The sequence below is a fragment of the Poromitra crassiceps genome (genome assembly GCF_964638095.1).
Source record: "Poromitra crassiceps genome assembly, chromosome: 7".
Classification (NCBI taxonomy): domain Eukaryota; kingdom Metazoa; phylum Chordata; class Actinopteri; order Beryciformes; family Melamphaidae; genus Poromitra; species Poromitra crassiceps.
The window spans coordinates 38,715,474-38,731,273 of NC_139628.1; the positions used below are offsets into that span (position 1 = coordinate 38,715,474).

The following is a 15,800-nucleotide window of genomic DNA, read 5'->3' on the forward strand; positions in this document are numbered from 1 at the left end:
TTCCTTGTGCATGTTCTGGGGGTCTATCGTACAGTGGTATGGCGAGAGCATTTGAAAATTGCGGAAGCCAACTCGTCTGTTCTAAGAGACTAGGTGACAGAAGAATGGACAAATCCAGAAGGTGGCGGTAATGCACAAAAGATGTTTGCCAACCGCCATAAAACATTAGAAGAAGAAGAAGAGTTCAAGAAGAAGAAGAAGAAGACGACCTAATAAACAAAGATGGCGGAGGTAACCATAACGTTAGAAGCAGAAGAAACCGTAACGACACCAAAGTATAACGATATATGCAGAGTATGTGGCGAGTATTATCATGATAAAAAAAACAAGTGTAACCTATTTCAGGGCAAGCATCTCTTGAAGCAAAATTTTACAATTGCCCTCGAAGAATTATGTGGACCTGTTCGCTACGATGAAGAAGCGTCGCGCTCCGTTTGTAAACAATGTTTCTCAATGTTGAGAAAGTATTATAAATTATCTCGTGAGCTTCCTAGACTTCGTAGCTTAATCTGTGAAAAAAGTGATGCATCTGCAAGTTTAACAGGAAGACACCAAAGATGTGCGCCTTCAACCCCGATTCAAGATAATGATGATAATGGAGGAAGGTCAACGTGTGATAAAGGAACCCAAACGGCTGATCCAACATGTGGTCTGTTCGCAATGAAACGTGGCGTTTCTGCAGTCTCTGTGCTGGGAGCAGGGGGTCTCCCAGCACCAACGGGGCGTCCCCCAGTGCCAACAGGGGGTCTTGCAGCGCCAGCAGGGGTTCCCCCACCACCAGCTGGGGGTCCCCCAGCGCCAGCAGTACCCTTGCAAGGCAGATGGATTTGGCAGCGTCAGGTTATGCCAGCACTGAATGGTCAATCAAAAGTTGCAGTCTCTGTGCTGGGAGCAGGGTGTCTCCCAGCGCCAGCAGGCGGTCGCCCAGCGCCACCAGGGCACCCCCCAGCACCAGCAGGGTGTCTCCCAGCACCAGCAGGGGGTCGCCCAGCGCCAGCAGCGTGTCCCCCAGCACCAGCAGGGCACCCCCCAGCGCCAACAGGGGGTCCCCCAGCACCAGCAGGGCACCCCCCAGTGCCAACAGGGGGTCCCCCAGCACCAAAAGGGGGTCCCCCAGCACCAGCAGGGCACCCCCCAGTGCCAACAGGGGGTCTCGCAGCGCCAGCAGGGGGTCCCCCAGCACCAGCTGGGGGTCCCCCAGCGCCACCCCCAGCGCCAGCCGCACCCTCGCAAGGCAGGTGGATTTGGCAGCGTTCACTGAATGGTCAATCAAAAGTTATTAGGGTAAGGTGATTCTCTAGAAATAGGCTACTTTTTCACTTTCACTTTTTAACTATAGCCTAGGCCCTACGTAATTGATTATAATGAAATGAGAATTTATAATCACCGGCACTATCTCTCCCTGTGCTCCCTCTTTCGATAGGTTTCGATAGAAAGAAAGTCAACGACACAGACCAGAATTTTGAAAGGCCCATGGGAGAAAGTTGGAGAAAGTATTGTTCGTGGACGTTATCAGAGTTTGCCAAAGATTTTGTTCTCTATTCCTACTGTGGCAAATGAAATGATCAAACAAGTGAGGACCCAACTCAGAAAGGAATGCCAACTCCTAACAAGTCAAAAGTTTAACTCAGTACTCCGTCAAAATGATCCTGCTGCTTTAATAGACTTTCAATGGGAGAATGTTATCTCTGAGTGGCAGACGACAGCAACAACATTTCTGAGTTTTCTTTCGGAAGCATCGAATGCAAATCCTGACGACATGGCTGGAAAAGTCCTGGAAAAGTCCTGGAAACGTCCTGGAAACAGGACTACTACAGAACAAAGTACCAAGCTATGCAGTATGGCAAAGGCTGGTGCCATGTTACTGAGATCCCGTTGCAAACAGATGTCTGCTGCCCCGTGCCGGAATTCACTTGTCATGCGCCACGCAGGCACTAAAAAGAGATGCTTCAACAGGTTTTCCAGACTTGGCATATGTGTGGGGGAAAAAACCAGGTTGAAAAAACAAATGGGTGAGTCTTATGACAAAAGTTGTATTGAATGGAAAGCTATGACAGAAATCCCCTCAGATGACTGAGGCCCCACCTTCCGGAGGAGAGGATTAGTGCAAATGTTAGGGAAGAACAGGGAAGGTATTCAATTACACATGTATTACATATTGATCATAATTATGTAATTACTCTTTTGTGATTTCCAGCATGCGACACAAAGCCACCACCTGCTCCCTCTTTGACTGTGGCTATGCAGAAACCCTCAGCAACACAGGTATGTCACATTTTCCCAATATTCTTATCTAAAATTGTCCAAGAGTCACAATTTAGATTGTTTTAAAATTGTATAAAAACAAAAAGTTGTATTCAAATCCCCCCCCCCCCCCCACCCCCCCCCCCCCGTGCTCAATACAAGTTGTATTCTATTCCCCCGCCCCCCTCCTCAGCATGCCAGTCATGAAGGTGGGGTCCTGGAAGATAACTCCACCGACCAGTCCACAAAGCCACCACCAGCTCCCTCTTTGCCTGTGGTTATGCAGAGACCAGCAGCAACATAGGTATGTCACATGTGCACTTGTAATACCCAAAACACATGGGACCCAAATTTGTAGCGAGACGACACAACTTCATTGTGACATAGTTGCATGCTTTGTGCTTAAAGGGATAAGCCACTTTTTTCGGGAGTTTAGCTCATTTGCCATATCCCCCCCACATAACCAAGGTACACCATGCCTTTTCCGTCACTGTCCACGCAGTATACAGTGGAGCTACAGTCGTGAATATTAGTATCGCCATAGAATGGAGGCCAATGGCACTCCTGTTCAAAATAACCAACAACACACTTCTAATAGCACCAAAATACATATTGTGCTTCGGGTACTCACCACGCAATGAAATATGAATCCAAATGCAGAGATTTAAAAAACAAAGGTAAATAGATAGCTGGAATTACTTTCTAAACATGGCCGCCAGGCATCCGCGCCATACAGCGGAAGCGCTCTTTACAGGCAAACAAGGAAGTAACTCGGTGTGGGGATTTACTCGAAAATGACGTTTCATGTACCTATGGATTAATATGTCTATTCTATTCTATTTCTAATACTCGTGGGGAATACCCGAAGCACAACATGTATTTTGGCGCTATTAGATGTGTGTTTTTGGTTATTTTGAACAGGAGTCCCATTGGCCTCCATTCTATGGCGATACTTACTAACTTCACGACTGTAGCTCCACTGTATACTGCATGGACAGTGATGGTAAAGACATGGTGTACCTTGGTTATGTGAGGGGGATATGGTAAATGAGCTAAACCCCACGAAAAAGTGGCGTATCCCTTTAAAGGGACAGCTCACCCTAAAATCTAAAATGCATATTTTTCCTCTCACCAGTAGTACTATTTAAAATAGTACTACTGATGAGAGGAAAATATATATAATTTATCCATCTATGGTTTTGTGCGAGTTGCCTGGGTTTTGGAGATATCGGCCCTAGATATTTCTGCCTTCTCTTCAATACAATGGAATTGGATGGCACTCTGCTTGTGGTGCTCAAAGCCCCAAAAAATACATTTGAAAAAGTAAACGGAAATGTCTCTTTCCAGAAATCATGGCCAAGTTACCCCACATAATCCACAGACCTGGTTGCGAGCAGTTTCATGTAGCAACTATTTTCTTTCGCCTAAACTACGCCCACTAGCATCTAGCTAGCTGCTGGTAGCTACTACTGCTTCTAGCTAGGTGTATTTCAGTTCAAAGAAAATAGTTCCTACATGAAACTGCTCACAACAAGGTCTGTGGATTATCTTGGGTAACTGGCAAGGCAGAAATCTCTTTGGCAGATATCTCCAAAACTTAGGCAACTAACACAAAATGATCTAGATGGATAAATATCACTACAGGTAAGAGGAAAATATGTATTTTGGATTTTAGGGTGAGATGTCCCTTTTTAAAGGCCAACGCACATAACCTCCTTCCCACATTAGGTGGATTAATGATGTCAAGTTTCATTAAAAAATGGAAAAGATCATGTTGACTTTGAGAGGAAAAACAGAAAGGTTCTGGAAAACATGGTCTAACTTTCTTACCTACTTTGAGAGTTTAAAACTTAAAGGTGTATAGAGGTGGGAGGGTTGACTTTCTGAGTAGACTGAGTTGGTGATGATTTTTTTGTCTTCCTTTTCTTTTTCCACTCTGGGATTAGTGGTATTATGAGAGTGTATTCTTATTTTTACTTGGGTTGTGGTAACCGTGTTTTCAGAATTCAGTTGATCCTTTCCTACCGTCTCTCATTTGGAATGTTTATGTATTTTATTAGAATTTATTTATTTTTTCCTGCATTTTCTTTCCTTTTTATATGAGGATCCTGAGGTCACATGTGTGAGTGGGTGTGGAGGGAGGGAGGGGGTGGGGTGGGTTAATGTTATTTTGTCATGAATCCAACTGTTACTGTCAAGTGTCTATGTGAAAAATGACAAACAGATATTAAAAAAAAATAAAAAAAGGCCAGTGCACGTGGCAGGCGACCGATGCCTGGCGACAAACAGAAAATGATTGCTTCCATTGTTATGAATGAGAGAACACTATCGGCCGGCGATTGGCAGCTGCCCATTTTCGTGCCGTCTACATTTTACTTAAGTCAGAATGTCATTATTTTTCCAATTGTATTGCTATCATTTCAGAAAGTGGCGGATAACCTCACAGACCTGTTCAGGGTGCCATCTCCAGCTCACCTCGTCAACATGGCCAGTGTTCCATCTACATCTCCAAACATATCCTCAGACCCAATGCAACTGACAATGGACAACTTTGATCACATTGTATCTAGGGCTGTAGACTTGAATAATCGGAAATTCAAATATTTGTTCATAATGCTGACATTCGAATTTAAAAATTAATATTTGGTTATTATTATCATTATTTTTATTTTGCTAGAATTACCCCCCCCCCCCTCCCCCCCCCAACCAATCATCACTCCCCATGTCCCTCTGGCCGATTCATTCATGGACATTTATAATATGAATCCCTTATTACTAGGTAGCTTTAACAATCCAGTAGGTGGCAGTGCAACACCTAAGTCAGTGATTAGTACAAGGTATGTAGTATGTACTCAATGTATGTACTGTACTATCTGTGTAATTTTTTACTGCAATTATATTCATTAAAGAAAGTTGATTTAAGAAAGACTCATATTTATTCCAGTGAATCAATCACTTAATTTATCACCCCTCCCAAGTCATGATGATGTCATGGCAGACATTTGAATATTCATGAAACCTCAATAGAATATTTGAATTTGAAAATAATGATTTTTGGTACAGCCCTAATTGTATTCCCCGCATGCAATGATCATCACAAATCGGAACATAGATTATCACTGGCACTGCAGCTGCCCACTGCTCTTAGTTCTAGGAAGGTTCCTAGTAGAGGATGGGTCAAATGCACAGGATGAATTTCCCTACAGAGACAATAAAGCATAACTCAAGATCCAAGATGTTTATTGTCACTCCGTGACTCCGGTACACTCCTGTGAAATTCTTAGGCCAGGAGGCTCCGCAGGACATAAATATGAGCAAAAGTAACACGGCATGAAACATACAATAAGATCAGAACCACACAAGAGCAATAATAATATAAATTGAAAAGCAGAAAACAATAATAAGCAGTAGCCTAATAATATAAATATGAGAAGAGAAAAGCAATAATAAAGAACACTAGCAATGGCAGTGCAAGGTGCGATGAAATGAAAGGTGTGAGATGTCATATTTTTAGGTATCGGGTCAATATTACAATCAGTTTAACTTAATTTTCAAAGGGTTATTTACACAACCCAAAGTACAGAGTGCCTATATTTCCTAAATTCCTTCAAATGTCAGTATCATTATGCTACAGTGAATATAGGCCTATATTTAATGTGGAAACTTGCCGTGTATGGAGATAACAGACTCTGGACACAATGAAACCATTAAGATAGAGCCATGGCCCATGTGAAAGATTTCCTAAAGATCATAGCCTGATAGCAGCGCCCTAAACCATTGCCTAAACTCAAAACTTTGAGGGCGGGTTTGGGTTGTCCAAATTGAATGACAGCTCGTAGGATCAATGAGAGAGTGGTTCGAAAAATGACTGACAGGTCGTAGCACCGACGAGAGAGTGGTTCGAAATGGGACGCGCCTCCTAAAGATGGTCTGTGATGTGAATGCTAAAATCATAGACTGTATAATAATAAATAGGCTAAAATCCAGTAGGTGGCGCTAATGCAACTCCAACCGCTATAAAATTCCAAAGAAGAAGAAGAAGGAGAAGAAGGCCAACGGTGTTGTGGCCAGTGAGACCGGCGTGGGCGTTGAAGGAGGCGAGGGTGGACATGGGCATTTTGGAAATAAAGAGCAGGAGTAGACAGGTAGATTTAGTGCAGGAATTTTATAGTCATATGAACAGGGAGTATGGGAACTACGTGCAGATTTTTACAGATGGGTCTAAGGATCCACAGACACAGGTAACAGGGGTGGGGGTGGTGATTCCCAGTAAGAGGATAGATATCAGTAAAAGAACATCAGATTATTTAAGTGTTTATGCAGTTGAGTTAGTGGCAATTTTGTTAGCGTTAGAGTGGGTGGAGGAAGGGGTGGAAAATAAAGTAATAATTTGTAGTGATTCAGTGGCAGCGTTAGTAAGTATTAAAAATGGAGCAGGGAAAAGGCATCAAGAGTTAGTATATGAACTGTTGTTTGTTAATTCAAGGTTAGATAGGCAGGGGAAAATTATAAAGTTCATGTGGGTGCCAGCACATGTAGGTATCTCAGGTAATGAGAAAGCAGACAGGGCAGCAAAGGAGGCGATCAGGAGAGAACAGGTGGACATTGACATCAAACTTTCAAAATCAGAGGGGAAGAGCATAGTATGGAGGGAAATAGTTACACAGTGGCAACAGCAGTGGGATAGGGCAATAAAAGGGAGACATCTGCATAGTATACAAAATAAAGTGGGAGTGGTGGGGAATAGTGGGGATAATAGGAGTGAACAGAGAGTCATAGGTAGATTGAGAATTGGTCATAGCAACTTAAATGGAACACTTAGTTTAATAGGGAAGCATCCAACTGGGCATTGTAGTCAGTGTCAAGTTAGGGAGACAGTGGAGCATGTTCTGATCTCATGCAGGAGATATGAAGCAGAGAGGGTGATCATGATGACTGGACTGCAGAGACTGGGACAAATAGAGGCCAGTGTGAAGGCTATAATGGGATGTGTGGGAGTAGTGGAGGGGAAGAAAATAGTGGTCAGTTTTTTGAGAGGAACTGGACTGTTAAAAAGACTGTAATGGAATAGGGGAACAGTGGATGTATTAGTCCAGAAGGAGGCGGTAATGCAACATTTTGGATGCCAACCGCCGTAAAACTAAACAGAAGAAGAAGAAGGAGAAGAAGGGGAAACAACAAAGATGGCGGAGGTAACCATAAAGTTAGAAGACGAAGAACCCACAACGACACCAAAGTATGTCGAAAAATGCAGAGTATGTGGCGAGTGTTATGATAAGGATAAAAAGAAGCGTAACCTATTTCAGGGTAAACATCTTTGGAAGCCAACTTATACAATTGCCCTCGAAGAAATAGGTGGACCCGTTCGCTACGAGGACGAAGAGTCACGCACCGTTTGTCAACAATGTTGCTCAGTGTTGGAAAAGTATTATAAATTATCTCGTGAGCTTTCTAGACTTCGTAGCTTAATCTGTGAAAAAAGTAACGCAACTGTAAGTTTACCCGGAAGACATAAATCCTGTGCGCCTTCAACCCCGACTCAGGAATCAACAAGAACTGCCTCACATGATAATGATAATGGAGGAAGGTCAACGTGTGATAAAGGAACTCAAATTGACATGCCGCCTAATCCAAGTCTTTTCGCAATGAAACGTGGCGCAGTTTCTACAGTCCCAGCGCCAGCAGTGGGTCTCCCGGCGTCAGCAGTAGGTCTCCTGTCGCCAACAGTGGGTTTCCCGGCACCAGCATTGGGTCTCCCGGCGTCAGCAGTAGGTCTCCTGGCGCCAGCAGTGGGTTTCCCGGCGTCAGCAGTGGGTTTCCCTGTGGGTTTCCCGACGCCAGCAGTGGGTTTCCCGGCCCCAGCAGTGGGTCTCCCAGCGCCAGCAGTGAATGCTCATTCAAAAGTTGTTAAGGTAAGGTGATTTTCTCGAATTGGGCTACTTTTTCACTCCAGTAGTTTTGAAAAGGGCTATCCAGCAACTAGGCTATTAGGCCCTACTTAATTGAAACGGAATTTGTAATCGCCCGTCTCTCCCTGTACTCCCTCTCTCCATAGGTTACATGTGAAAGAAAGTCAACGACAGTTACGACACACACCAGAATTTTGAAAGGCCCATGGGAGAAAGTTGGAGAAAGTCTTATTCGTGGACGTTATCAGAGTTTGCCAAAGATTTTGTTCTCTATTCCTACTGTGGCAAATGAAATGATCAAACTGGTGATGATCCAACTCAGAAAGGAATGCCAACTCCTAACAAGTCAAAAGTTTAACTCAGTACTCCGTCAAAATGATCCTGCTGCTTTAATGGACTTCGGATGGGAGAATGTTATCTCTGAGTGGCAGACGACATCAACAACATTCCTGAGTTTTCTTTCAGAAGCATCGAATGCAAATCCTGACGACATGGCTGGAAATGGGACTATTAACGAACAAAGTACCAAGCTATGCAGTATGGCAATGGCTGGTGCCATGTTACTGAGATCCCGTTGCAAACAGATGTCTGCTGCCCAGTGCCATAATTCACTTGTCATGCGCCGCGCAGGCGTCAAGAAGAGATGCTTCAACAGGTTTTCCAGACTTGGCATATGTGTGGGAAGAACAACCAGTGTGAAAAAACAAATGGGTAAGTCTTATGACAAAAGCTTTATTGAATGGAAAGCTATGACAGAAATACCTCAGATGCCTGCCAGATGACAGAGGCCCCAGAACACCTTCCGGAGGATTAGATTAGGCTGGATTCAGACAGGATCCAGCGCTTTGCGCTGGCCCCCCCTGCTCCATTCATAGTCAATGGGGATAGTGCGTCAGGCTCCGACAGTGGCTGCCTGCAGCAGCTGCGTGAAAACACGGAGCGGTCGTACGTCGAGGAAGTACAGGGTGATCCTACTTTGGGGGGATGCAGAGCCATAGCATGCTGCAGCTGGAGCTGGCCAATCGAGACGCCACACTCAGCTGTGCTCTGCTATCTGTTTCACTCTTGTCTTGTCTTATTTCCCCTCTCTCTCTCTCTCTCTCTCTCTCTCTCTCTCTCTCTCTCTCTAAATGTTTCAACAACACGATCAGGATGAAACAGTCTACAAAATGGCCTACATCCATTTAAAAATGCATTTCCCTGGTTTGCTCACACACATGCTTGTTTGGAAGGGGAGGAGAAGGCAGAAAGGGGGGTGAAGCGAGACACACCCACCGCTGATGTACTCAGTGGCACTAGACGCGTCTCGCTGGATCCTGTCTGAATCCAGCCTTAGTGCTGAGGTTAGGGAATGAACAGAAAATAATCAACATTGGTATTCAATTACACATGTATTACATATTGATCATAATTATATAATTACTCTTTTGTGAATTTCAGCATGCGACCAGTACAAAAAGCCACCCCCTGCTCCCTCTTTGTCTGTGGTCATGCAGAGACCCACAGCAACACAGGTATGTCACCTTTTCCCCAGTATCTTATCTAAAATGTGTCCCAAGAGTAACAATTTAGATGGTTTTAAAATTGTATTTTAAAAAGGTTGTATTCTGTCCCTTCCCGCAGCTTGCAAGCCATGAAAGTGGGGTCCTGGAAGATAACTGCACTGACCAGTTCACAGAGCCACCACCAGCTCCCTCTTTGCCTCTGGTTATGCAGAGACCAGCAGCAACATAGGTATGTCACATGTGTTGTGCACTTGTAATACCCAAAACACATGGGACCCAGATTTGTAGCGAGACGACACAACTTCATTGTGACATAGTTGCATGCTTTGGGCGTAAAGGGACAGACGGCTCACCCTAAAATCAAAATTACACATTTTCCCTCTCACCAGTAGTACTATTTTAAATAGTACTACTAGTGAGAGGAAAAATATATAATTTATCCATCTAGAGGGTTTTGTGTTAGTTGCCTGAGTTTTGGAGATATTGGCCCTAGAGATTTCTGCCTTCTCTCAATACAATGGAACTGGATGGCACTTGGCTTGTGGTGCTCAAAACGCCCCAAAAATACATTTGAAAAACTCAACAGCAATGTCTCTTTCCAGAAATCATGACCCAGTTACCCAACATAACCCACAGACCTTGTAGCTTACTCTTGCAGTTTTCTAGGCAAAATGTAATCTCACACCTACAGTATAATCGGAGAGGAGGGCGGCGTGGTGGCCCACAATTGCTCAACTGCGGGAAAGCGCGGCTGCGATAGCGGGCGAGCTGCGTATGTGAGCCCACGTAGCGGGCGAGGCCGGGCAAGCGTTTGCACACGCACTCGTGGGTGTGGAAAGTTAGTCAGTTCAAAGTTGGCCCAGGACCTACCGTAAATTCCGGACTATAAGACGCACCGGTCTATAAGCCGCGGGACCAAAATTGACTATTTTTTTCTTCTATAAGCCGCACCGGTCTATAAGCCGCGGGTGTTTTGATGTTTAATTACCATATGAAAGGGTTCGTGCACAGAGAGGAATGTCGGGAAAGAGATGGCTGTTTTGGGGAAGCTCCGATTTATTAACATTTCAACAAAACAAAACAAAAGTCAGGTCACTAATCCCCAGACAAAATCACACAACAATAGGCTATATGTGCAGCAAACCTGTAACCAGAGAAGTCAAGTCACTAATCCTCGTCTTCCTCTTCTTCCTGCGTACTGAAACCACCAAAGTCCTCATCTTCAGTGTCGGAAACGAACAGGTTCAGGGTGGCTTCGTCAACCACTCTCCTCTCTCCTTCATTGTCACTCAAAACCAACGAACTCCTCTTCATCACTGTCGGCATCGAACAGCCTCTGAAGCCTCTGACGGCCCTCAGCGCCAGCTGTGGCGGCGTCATCCTCTTCATCCCGCAGCAGTCCAGCGTTTTGGAACCCGTTGGTGATTGTGGATGTTTTCACACTCCTATAATATTCCGTGATCTTCCTTTGTGTGAATTCGCCGAAGTTTGTGATTTTCTCCTGGTAGTCGGGAGGGAGTTGTTCAGTAGTTCTCCCCCGGACGGACAGTCCCTTTCGTCTCATGAATCGGAAGCACCAAGATGGCCCACCTCTGAAATGTTCAATTTTCATCTCGGTGGCGACTGTTTTGGCCTTCAGTCGGATCTGCACCATGGAAACGCCTCGGCCGTCTGCTCTCTGGGTCAACACCCAGTCCTCAAGGGAATCTTCAAGTTCCGGCCATCTGCTTTTGTGGCCTCTGAAGGACTTTTTTGTCTTATTACACTGAGACAGTTCCTCCTGCTGCTTCTTCCAACGTCTCACCATTGACTCATCGATGCCCAGGGTACGCGCTGCTGCTCTGTTTGTTTCTTTTAGTGCGAGTTCGACTGCTTTCAGCTTGAAAGCTGCGTCGTGTGAATTTCTGCGTACCTTCCCCATGGTAAGTGAGAGAGAGACTGCTTGTCTTGTTGTGATTCCGGGCTGATGAACTTTGCTTACCGTAATTACCATATGTAAGGGTTCACGCACAGAGGGGATTGTTGGCTGTTTGAGGAAGCTCCCATTTACCGTATTACCGTAACATTTCAACAAAACGACATAACACAACACCTTTGTTTATTTCGACAGTGCACACAGTGTCCGCGGTGTGGTGAAAGAGGGCAACAGAGGAAATTAAAACAGAAGTGGATTTATAGGTAGAAAGAGTGCTAAAAAAAGAGAGATTTTATTTGTATTTGAAATTTTTTTTCTGAAAAAATCCATAGATAAGCCGCACCGTTATATAAGCCGCAGGGGCCAAAAAACGGGAAAAAAGCCGCGGCTTATAGTCCGGAATTTACGGTACTTATCTGGTTTTCTGGTTGGATGCCTAGCTTCCCATGTCAGTAAAAGTTCAGCTGTCTGTGGTTTTCTCTCTCATAATCCCCTGCTCATATGTATCTCTGTGGAGGTCAAATTTATGCAATCTTGCTGTCGGGCATCTTAAAAATATTTTTTTCATTCTGCCTTTTGACCTGTCACTGGCTTTGCTGCAGAATGTAGAAATTAGATGATAATGGCATGCATGCGTGTTATCTTATTGTATCCACACTGTCGTCCTCGGCAGACAGGCTGTAGTAGCATGCGCAGTCAATGAGCGTGCTCAGTTTTTAAGTTCTAAAGCTTTCAAAGCACCTTTTTCATAACTTTTAACTAGCTGGGATTTAAAATAGCCAGCAGTGGGATTTATTTCTCCACATAAAATTTGAATATATAGAATTAGCACAGCACATATTACTGTCTTTGGGGTAATAATAATTCAAATACATGCTCCCGATATTGTTACAGTATAGGCGACATGGCGTGAGTAGTGGTCTAATATAAAATGATTCTGTAGTGGAAGCATTAGACCTATTTAATAGATCTATCTAAATACACTACCCCTAAATAGGATGCTATAGGCGTAATATTGTCATCATAATGCTCCCCATATTCTTACACTTAGGCTACCCCTGTTTGTAATCAAAGCACAAAAAAACTGTCATAATACTGCTATACCTTTCATGTGTTGCATGTGTCGCTCCAAGTTATCCCACAGATCAAAATAGAGGTTGACCTTACTGCTGCCATTACATCTCTCCCTCTCTCTTTCGCCGACTGTTTAATCTGCTTGGATTACCTACCTTTAGCTAAGCCCCGAGACAGCAGGTAGCACTCAGTAGGAGCAGAGAGAGAGAGAAGGACTGCGAGACAAGGAGAAGAGAGAGATAGAGAGACATACAAGACAGGAAGACACATGGGAATTTTGGAGGAATAGCTTTGCTGATCCAATTCAATATTTTGTCCTGTAAGTCAACTTGATGTTTCTTTCTGACTGCACATTCCACCCCTAGACTTACAGTAGTGTTGATTTTGAAGAAGATAAGGAATACCCAACACTAAGTGTAACTGTTCATATACTGGAAATCTGTACAGGACAGCACAGAAGCGCGCGCGGGGGGGGGGGGGGGGGGGGGGGGGGGGGGGCTCTGGAGAATATTGAGAAACCCCCGAAAGTCCAGTCTCCAAAGAAGATCAGGCTTGTTGTGATAGGTTTGACTCTTGAACTTATAGTAAGCATTCTGACTTTCATGACTGGACTACTAATGAAAGAAATAAGATAGAAATATAGCAAGAGAGGGAGAAACAGACAGTGAGAGACAGAGAGAAAAGGTTTGAACACTGTAGACCAAGTTAAGCCCTGATAAACCTCTTTAAGCCACTTCAAACACTGTTTTAAACCTGGTGATCTGTGATCAACTTCTGACTAACCAACTTTCGATTCAGTTTAACTGCTTTATTGGCATGGCAGCAGCAGACATCGAAGAGCAAAGGTGACAAATTATGTATGGAGAAAAGAATATGGCAGGGCCATTTCCCATGCATCTTCTCTTTTAGGCTGAAGATATTTTCAAGAAGTACCTCACATCACCACCACCCTTCCCACCGAATCAGATCTGTCTCCTCATACTGTTAATGCTCTCCAAACAATCTTCTTGTCTCTTTTGAGCTCTTATGTCTTATTCTATTTCTCTTCCAAGCAATTGTCTCTTATGTAATGATGAGGCTGCTGTGGCTCCCAGTTTACCAGGCTAGTGGCTCCAACCCTACACTCCTTACTGTTGGTTGCTTGTAATTTTGGTGGAGAAGAGCATTATCAGGTCCTTAACATGTAAATGATCAATAGCAATTTCTTTAAAACGTCTTAATAAACATAAAAACATAAAAGGAGAAAGAGGAATAAGAAGAATGAGAACATCTTTTTTACTAGGGCTGCCTGCAACTAACGATTATTTTCATTATCGATTGATCTGTCAATTATTTTCTCGACTAATCGATTAGTCGTTTGGTCTATATAAATGGTCATAAACTGGTGGAAAATGCTGATCACTTTTTCCCCCAAAGCCCAAGATGACATCCTCAAATGTCTTCTTTTATCCTGACCGACAGTCCACCACCCAAAGACAATCAGTTACTGTCCAAGAAGACTAAAGAAACCAGACAATAATCACATTTACATGGCTGGAACGAGATGATGATAAAGTAATGCGTTACTGTCTGCACAATACTGTTTAGATGTAATATGTGGGCCTTAATTGAGTTTAGAGAGACATTTCACTGGACAATCCTACTTCAAGTCCACGTCTTGTCAACTGTCTGTCCTGCTGATGTCTTTGAGCAAGACAGTGAATCCCTGGGAAACCCAGTGTCACATTCTTATTTACCCAGAGTGGCCGAGCGATATGAGTAATAGCTGTATGCCCTAGGGCTGGGCGATAACTCAGTACTATCGTTTATCGTCTTTCAGTGGTATCAAATCATGATGATATGATAATTGCGAGGTAATTATAATATAGAATAATGTGATTATTAAAGAGATTTTGCTTACATGAAGCATATATTGTGATATATATTGATTTAGAAAAATATCCAGAATTATCGTGATATTGATTTCAACCGTATCGCCTAGCCCCCGTATACATTTGTTCTCTTTTCTCTTTCCATTCTCCCCCTGTTCTCTCCCATCTCTCTTCCTTCTCCCACCCCTGTTCTCTCGCTTCTCTCCCCTCCCTCTCTCTCTACTACAAGATTGTTCAATCCTGTTTATTGATGGTGTTTGGCTAAACCTAGCTAGACACATTCTCTGGAAAGCCATCTGAGACATGCTTGTGAATTAGGGCTAAAATAAACGTGACCCCCAAATTTAAAACTAATACACCTCTCTCTTTGTCCGTCTGTCCAGACCATGTCCGTGGACCAGTGTGAGTCAGTGGCGGTGAGCGTGGAGTCTCTGCTGACGGACGCCGCGCGGATGCAGCAGCTGTGCCGCGAGCGCAGCGCCCACCTCTCGCTGGCCGCCACGCAGCTGCGCGTGGAGTCGTCGGCGCTGCGGGAGCAGTGCGAGGCCGCCCAGCTCGACATGGCCCGCATCCGCCACCTGCTCCACGAGCTGATGGAGACCAAGGCCGCGTTCGAGGCCCGAGAGAGACAGGCACGCAAACTCAGCAAGCAGCTGTGAGGAGGAGAGGAAGAGGAGGAGGGAAGAGATGGGAACAGGAAGAAAGGTGGAGAAGAAAACAGAGTCTGCAAGAAGAGGAGTAAAGAAGGAAAAGGAAAATAAACGATGGCACTAAATAAATGTACTTCAAGTACTTTAAAACAGCCCTGTCTCACTCCTCCACTTTTGCTGCTATGTAGCCTAATTCTCTCTCACACACACATATATATATATATATATATATATATATATATATATATATATATATATATATATATATATCAATGTGTGCACAGATTCCCTCCTGCTCCTCTTTCTCACTTTTATTTATTGTTAAATAAACACTTTCCAAATAGACTGTGTCCTGGCTCCCTTCCTCATTATTTGCATTGACCTCCTTGTTAGCCTGGTTGCCATAATACAGCTCACTCATCATTATTATCTCTTAATCCTCTCCTTTAATGTGCTGCCCAAGAAGAAAAAATGGACGACAAAATATTTCCAAAACAAATCTTTTCTTTAAAAGCTTGTTGTAGACTAAAAGTCATGCCTGAATGTGAATCGTGAGAAATGTATGTTGTGTTTTCTAGAGGGGGGGGAATCCTATCTGTAGATGTTTTAAAACAGACATGCACACACCATAT

General features: G+C 43.9%; 1 protein-coding gene and 1 long non-coding RNA gene across 4 annotated transcripts; both read left to right on the plus strand.

Annotated features, from left to right (window-relative positions):
• Nucleotides 1-99: 99 nt before the first annotated feature.
• Nucleotides 100-5,156, plus strand: LOC310779851 (uncharacterized protein). 3 transcript variants are annotated; one of them, XM_083640356.1, is made up of 5 exons: nucleotides 318-1,284; nucleotides 1,424-2,012; nucleotides 2,198-2,265; nucleotides 2,438-2,548; nucleotides 4,669-5,156. In XM_083640356.1, the coding sequence occupies exon 1, from the start codon at nucleotides 857-859 to the stop codon at nucleotides 1,259-1,261; it is 405 nt and encodes a 134-aa protein (XP_083496482.1). In that variant the 5' UTR covers nucleotides 318-856; the 3' UTR covers nucleotides 1,262-1,284; nucleotides 1,424-2,012; nucleotides 2,198-2,265; nucleotides 2,438-2,548; nucleotides 4,669-5,156. The 3 variants fall into 3 exon arrangements, 1 of the variants encoding a protein (XP_083496482.1); XR_014552866.1 differs by lacking the exons at nucleotides 318-1,284; nucleotides 1,424-2,012 and adding an exon at nucleotides 100-231; XR_014552867.1 differs by lacking the exons at nucleotides 318-1,284; nucleotides 1,424-2,012 and adding an exon at nucleotides 211-294.
• Nucleotides 5,157-7,435: 2,279 nt separating this feature from the next.
• On the plus strand, nucleotides 7,436-15,361 carry LOC310779281. Its single transcript, XR_014552829.1, has 5 exons — nucleotides 7,436-8,156; nucleotides 8,300-8,864; nucleotides 9,594-9,667; nucleotides 9,777-9,887; nucleotides 14,902-15,361. It is a non-coding gene; the product is annotated as an uncharacterized lncRNA (long non-coding RNA).
• The last annotated feature ends 439 nt before the right edge of the window (nucleotides 15,362-15,800 follow it).

What these genes read in the sequence shown, in the direction of transcription:
- LOC310779851 (XM_083640356.1), top strand. Translation starts at nt 857, where the DNA reads ATGGTCAATCAAAAGTTGCAGTCTCTGTGCTGGGAGCAGGGTGTCTCC.